The sequence below is a fragment of the Rhagoletis zephyria genome, unplaced genomic scaffold (assembly GCF_001687245.7).
Source record: "Rhagoletis zephyria isolate East Lansing unplaced genomic scaffold, Rhagoletis_zephyria_1.1 Rzeph_scaffold_14775, whole genome shotgun sequence".
Taxonomy (NCBI): Eukaryota; Metazoa; Arthropoda; class Insecta; order Diptera; family Tephritidae; genus Rhagoletis; species Rhagoletis zephyria.
This window is the reverse complement of record NW_016171843.1, coordinates 1-6,891: the sequence shown is the minus strand read 5'-3', so window position 1 is coordinate 6,891 and position 6,891 is coordinate 1. Positions and strand designations below refer to the sequence as shown.

General features: G+C 34.8%; 1 protein-coding gene across 1 annotated transcript; it reads left to right on the top strand.

The window, feature by feature from the left end:
• Window positions 1-963: 963 nt before the first annotated feature.
• On the top strand, window positions 964-4,050 carry LOC108378730 (mitoferrin-like; the record flags this gene model as incomplete). Its single annotated transcript, XM_017635033.1, is given in 6 exon segments — window positions 964-1,052; window positions 1,174-1,298; window positions 1,416-1,651; window positions 2,362-2,523; window positions 3,166-3,438; window positions 3,440-4,050. Coding segments are annotated over 6 exon segments (1,086 nt in total), but the record flags the coding sequence as incomplete, so codon positions are not given.
• Between the last annotated feature and the right edge of the window lie 2,841 nt (window positions 4,051-6,891).

Here is a 6,891-nt window from a genome sequence, read left to right as displayed (position 1 = left end):
GATAACTGGGCGTTGTGCGCTCTGATCAATTGCCATTACGAGCACACGCCATTCAATGCATACAGCCATATACATACATGCATACATACATAGTCTAAAAATATGCTTGTATGTTCACATGTAAGTGTAAGTACGTCGCACTCGATATTTGACTTCTGCAGCAGGGTCTGGTACGATATGTCGAAATTTAAAACATCGAAACTAAAAACACCGAAAAAAACGTCGAAAAAAATAAATAGAAAAAGAAGAATGCCGAGAAAAAATTTGTCGAAAAGAAAAATGTTGAAAATAAATATAGCGAAAAAAATATATCGATACATATAATGTAATGAATGATGTGTAAAATTCGTGCAAATTTGAAAAGCACTTTTAATTTTTTTTTTCCAAACATTCAACTTTTTCGACATTTTCGACGTTTTGCATTTTTTTCGACCTTTCTCATTTCGAAAGGATACGATTTCGACATTTTCCGTTTCGGTAAAATATTATTTCGAGATTTACAAAATTTTTAAATTTCGAATTTTCTGTTTCGACATTTTTATTTTTGACTTATCGTACGGATCCCCTGCAGCAAGCAAACATAAAGTAGATCAGCTTTATATAAAGGACTCTTTAGTACAAGCCTTTAAATATTTAGTATAAGTGCTTTGCTGAATTTCGTCTTTCCTGTCTTTAAAAATCAATATGTTGGATATGCACCTTTGAATAATCAATAGATCATTTCTAAGGTTACCCTCAACTAAGTATGCGTACCCATATACGAATATGCACCCACAAATCACACCATTGTGGATTCATATATATATATTTAAACGTTAACTATGAATTTCGCAAAAATAACTTTTATGTAAAAATCGATTAATAATACGCGTCTTACGGCTATGATTAATTTCATATGTACTCTTTGTTTTGCCTATAAGTAATTGTTATCATTGAATACCATTTTTTGGTTTGTATTTTTAGACAAGAATGCAAAGTTTATCGCCAGTAACTTCCAAATATGACATCAGCACTACCTTCAAGAATATGATCAAAAAAGAGGGTATTATGAGGTGAGCCAATTACTAAATTTCGTACATTCAATATGCACAATAATGCTGATGTTTTATTTTCTACGGAACATAATTTTTTTTTTTTTAATCTACCTTTCTATTTATTGATGCTACGCCGCAGACCCATTCGTGGTGTCTCGGCTGTTGTTGCTGGCGCTGGACCTGCACATGCGCTGTACTTTGGTTCCTATGAGATGACGAAAGAGCTCCTGACTAAGGTCACCACCAACAATCATGTCAATTATAGTAAGTATGCAACTCCATTAAAAAATTAAATTTGTATGCATATTTCATTGCAACGAAAAATTATATACTATACGAACAAATGTATGTATTTAATGTGTTTTTTTTTACTGTCTTTAGTGGCCTCTGGTGCTGTGGCGACACTCATACACGATGCCGTATCGAATCCAACGGATGTGATAAAACAACGCATGCAAATGTACAATTCGAAATATAGTACAGTTATTGGCTGTATGAAAGATGTATATCGCAATGAGGGCATCAAAGCTTTCTACAGATCATATTCCACACAACTAGTGATGAACATACCATATCAGACATTACATTTTGCAACATACGAGTTTTTCCAAAATACGGTACATAGTTAATTATTGCATGCGAAGAATTTCTCCTCATTTCTTAAACCTTGCAATCATTGAATGCTCTTCTTTTGCGCACTAACTTTTCAGTTGAATCNATTAATCTACCTTTCTATTTATTGATGCTACGCCGCAGACCCATTCGTGGTGTCTCGGCTGTTGTTGCTGGCGCTGGACCTGCACATGCGCTGTACTTTGGTTCCTATGAGATGACGAAAGAGCTCCTGACTAAGGTCACCACCAACAATCATGTCAATTATAGTAAGTATGCAACTCCATTAAAAAATTAAATTTGTATGCATATTTCATTGCAACGAAAAATTATATACTATACGAACAAATGTATGTATTTAATGTGTTTTTTTTTACTGTCTTTAGTGGCCTCTGGTGCTGTGGCGACACTCATACACGATGCCGTATCGAATCCAACGGATGTGATAAAACAACGCATGCAAATGTACAATTCGAAATATAGTACAGTTATTGGCTGTATGAAAGATGTGTATCGCAATGAGGGCATCAAAGCTTTCTACAGATCATATTCCACACAACTAGTGATGAACATACCATATCAGACATTACATTTTGCAACATACGAGTTTTTCCAAAATACGGTACATAGTTAATTATTGCATGCGAAGAATTTCTCCTCATTTCTTAAACCTTGCAATCATTGAATGCTCTTCTTTTGCGCACTAACTTTTCAGTTGAATCATGAACGGAGATATAGTCCCGTGGTTCATATGGTTGCCGGTGGTGCGGCAGGTGCTACTGCTGCTGCCTTCACGACGCCTCTGGATGTGGTGAAAACGTTGCTAAACACACAGGAGAACGGTCATACAAAAGGCATGATTGAAGCGATTCGACAGGTAAGGAGATATGTACATACATACAACAAAAAACAAAAACTAAGTAATTGCTTTTTCTTAAAACTACTTACCTTTTACTTCAATTTTGTTTGAATAAATCGAGTAAATGGTCTGAAATTTTAAGAAAAAGAAAGTGCTTATTTTTGTTCCAAGCTTTTGAAGTTACGAGATTTGCGGCAGATTCATAAAAAAAATTGATTCATGTCAAGAAGAAAATATATGAATTTTTCACTTTATTTGCCATCAAATAGACTTGAGATGGAAAAAGTAAAATACTTAAATTTTATCGATGCTTCATGAAAATGGTTCCAACAAATATTTCTGTTTGAAAATTTAAACTTCGTAGATTCCTCGAGCAAAATAGCTTTGGAAACAAATTTTTTGCCTATAGTTAAAAAAAAAAACGTTTTTTAAATTAAAATTAGATGTCGCAAGCCCTACGACAGTCTCCTAGCTTAATAATGAAACTTCTCGGTTGCCTTCGCGAAGAATACCAAAAAAATATCTTCAGGATTAAATTGGTTTATATTATTTATTTAAATAAAACTATCAGTTTTTCCTAACATGTTCAAAATTTTGCCGCAACAATTAAACCTCCCTACACTCTTTTCACTCATTACGTCATCCGCTTACATTTCACAGATCCATGGAGTAGCTGGGGTAAAAGGCTTTTTCCGCGGCATGTTGGCGCGTGTTTTGTACTCAATGCCCGCCACAGCCATATGCTGGTCAACATATGAATTTTTTAAATTCTACTTGGCTGGCTCTAATCACAGTACGTACAAGTCATCGATAACTGGCAAAAATGCATTGTAGCGACGAGAAGAAACACCTGAGCGCGGCGAAAAAACTGCCTATGTATTGCCCGTAACAACCACCGAAACAGAGGAGGTGGCGAATGCAAAAGCAACAATAAACAACAACAACAATGCCTACATCACCCAGCAGCGGTACAGGTGGTGGTGCGACAGCTGGCCCAACGCCAGGTGGCGCAACTGCGATCAAAAGCGTGTGTGAACTGCCCAGTAATGTGACTACATCAGCATTAAATCTGCACACGAGGCATACAGATGTCAAAAGTGCGCGACCATTCGAACGAGGATACTCGAGTCCGTAATTCTAAGTGTGATCACCAGATACGAAGCGAGCGTTGGAGAGAGGGGAGCAATACGAGACGAAAAATATTGTAATGTACAAAAATAAATTTAAAAAATCTACAGTAAGCAGAGCTAGGGCCAGCGATATGCGTTCATAGCAGACGACATCATCATTATTACGTTTGGCCATGCTGGTGTGTTTCTCGAGGGAAGCCTGGGCGTGTTTTGATAGTGGCGAGGTAAGGGCAGGTGGAGGTGTATATAACAGCGTCGACGTGGACCGTCACACTGTAGGTCGCCCCAAAAACCTCCCTTCCGTGAAGACAAAGAATGCTTAGTAAGGAACTTGATTTTATGGTGTTTAGATACCCACCACCTGCCTGTAGCGATTTTTCTAAATGCAAACAACCAAGAAAAACAAATCGGAAGATGAAATTAGCAAATTAAAAACAAAGATATTTCATAATATAACAGGAATAAACCAATACCAAATGAATGTAGAAGTGGCATGAAACATATCGCCAGCACAAATATAATAACGTTTCAAGTATTATGTAAATATGCATGTCTTTATCTTCACCTCTGCTCAACGTCATTTCCTTACGGCACGCCGTCCCCCTCTCTCCTTTCCACAAATTCAAGGCGGAGTGGAAATTCATGTTTGTAATTATAAAAATATATATATATATATGTATGTATGTATGTATGTATATGTAAATCGGTTCGGAAAGTGAGATCAATTCGAAAAATTACTATATGTTTAAAATACTGTACACAATAAAGTCTTTGCAAAAGAGCATAAACTTGTAATCTAATTACACTATAAATAAAGCTAGTTTATAAATACAACCACACACAAAAATGCAGACGTGCTTAGTTGTAGAGTTAACTTCCGTTCCCAGCTCTTTGAATTTCAAAGAAATTGAAGCGCAGCTAAAAAGCGGGAATAATAAAATAAAATTATGAGTTACGAGTTACGAGTATCGGTATTCTAGAAGTACGAGTACGTCACAGTCTTTTATGCAAAAACAACGGAAAACGCAAGTTGAAAAATATGTATGCCATTACCACGCTATGCTACGGAACCTAAGAAGTACAGTCCAAAACATGTAATTGTAATAACAATTTCAACAGAGTTTTTACTGTGATTTTATACCACAAACGCCTTGGATGTTCCAGACAGGGATGCTAGTTTTGCTATTTGAAAGACATGTATTTTTTTCAATATTTTGGTTTTTTGCTCTGTATACTTAGACAGTGATTGCAGGAAAAAATTAAAACTGTTAATTTTATTTTAAATTATATTAAACTAAACTATGCTAACTTAAAATTTTATTGTTATTAAACTACACAACCTTGTAATTTAAAAACAGAAGATCTGAAAAAAAGAACTGTTTTTTTTCGCTAAATATATAAGCATTGTGTTTTTATTTATTTTTTATTTTTTTTGGTGGAAAGTTCACGAAAAGGGGGCAAAGTTCACGAAAATTAATTCACTGTTTGGGACACAATGCGTGCTGCCACTCGGATGGTTACAACTTTGATTTGATCCCTGCTCGGCGTAACAACCGAAAGGTTTTTTCTAAGAGCGGTTACCAATCAACTGGTAATGTCAAACCTCTTTAATTGTGGATTAATAGACCTTTTGGTCCCCAGCGTTACCAGATGCGAGGTCGGGGTCGAGCCTTAGCTTGCCTTGTAATAGCTATCATTTAGGCTGTCACCGCTCTTAGTGAACCTAAGGAGCTCTTGGAGTCCCACATTGGAGATTTCAGTAATTTTTTACCCATCTCACAGTGGCCGGAGGAGCTATGTTTTACGCGAAAAATTAGAAGGGCTGTTACGATTATAATAAAAATGCAGGGTCGTAGTATTTTTGTTGTGCTAAATCCGAATATGCCATACAATTTTTAGTTTGACAGTTGACAGCTGTCAAATCAACTCCCAGTTTCTCTTAAAATAAGAAAATCGTTTTGAAAATACCACTGATTAGTTTTTTAGGCACGCTGGTCGCATTGAAAAGTTTACAGTTGACAGCTGTCAAATGGACTGGGATTTTTTATAAAAAAAAATGTTAAATGACACTGATTACATTATTAGACATGCTAATCACGAATTCCATGACAAATTAAAACTTTGAGAGTTGACAGCTGTCAAATAGAGTGTTAAATTTTCTAGAAATTAGAAAAAATTTTTTTTAATGCGCTACTGAGAAAGGGTTTGGGCCCGTTTTTTTTCATTTTACACCAAATTCGTAATTTCCAGACTTCAGTTTTCTCATTTTTTAATAAAGTTACTCAGGTTTGAAAACTCCATTAATTATTTAAATCTCGGACGCCATATTGGATTTTGCACTTTGAATTTTACTAAACTAGGTTGAAATTTTGTAACGAGCGAACTTAAGAACCTATACATACCAAATTTCATGAACCTTCAGCAATTTTTAAATTCTTGGACGCCATATTGGATTCGCTGTTTTGGATTTTTGAGAAATTACTCCAGGTTTGTGAAGATACATCTTATTAATTATATAGTATAAATTACATTAATCCCTAAAGTTTTAATACACTTTTTGTTATAAAAATGGCCGCCACTTTTTTAGCGCTAGTATGCTCGGCTTTTCTTTTCGTAGATTCCTAAAGGACCCTTTGCTTTACTTTTTGAAAAAAAAATTTTCTTGAAAAATAAGCTGTGTTATTAAGGTATTGATAATTTAGCAACAAATTTTTATTATGTATGTAATATTTCATATGAAATCATCATTTCCCATGTCTAGGAAGTAACTCCAAACCAGCAATTACTGTTATAGTTGAAAGTGCACATAAAAGAATTGCAAGAACGTGTCACGATCGATAGATATTAGTGAAAGTAAGTACTAATCAGTTTACAGTTAATTTATCATAGTTTTCAAATATGCCATTTTCGCGTAAAACATGGCCTCTCCAACCATTGTACAGATGCACAATATAATAATATATCAATGTAAATATTAAAAAATATGACGCGGTCTCATACGTTTAAGACAATTCTTTTGTTCCNAAAAATAAGCTGTGTTATTAAGGTATTGATAATTTAGCAACAAATTTTTATTATGTATGTAATATTTCATATGAAATCATCATTTCCCATGTCTAGGAAGTAACTCCAAACCAGCAATTACTGTTATAGTTGAAAGTGCACATAAAAGAATTGCAAGAACGTGTCACGATCGATAGATATTAGTGAAAGTAAGTACTAATCAGTTTACAGTTAATTTATCATAGTTTTCAAA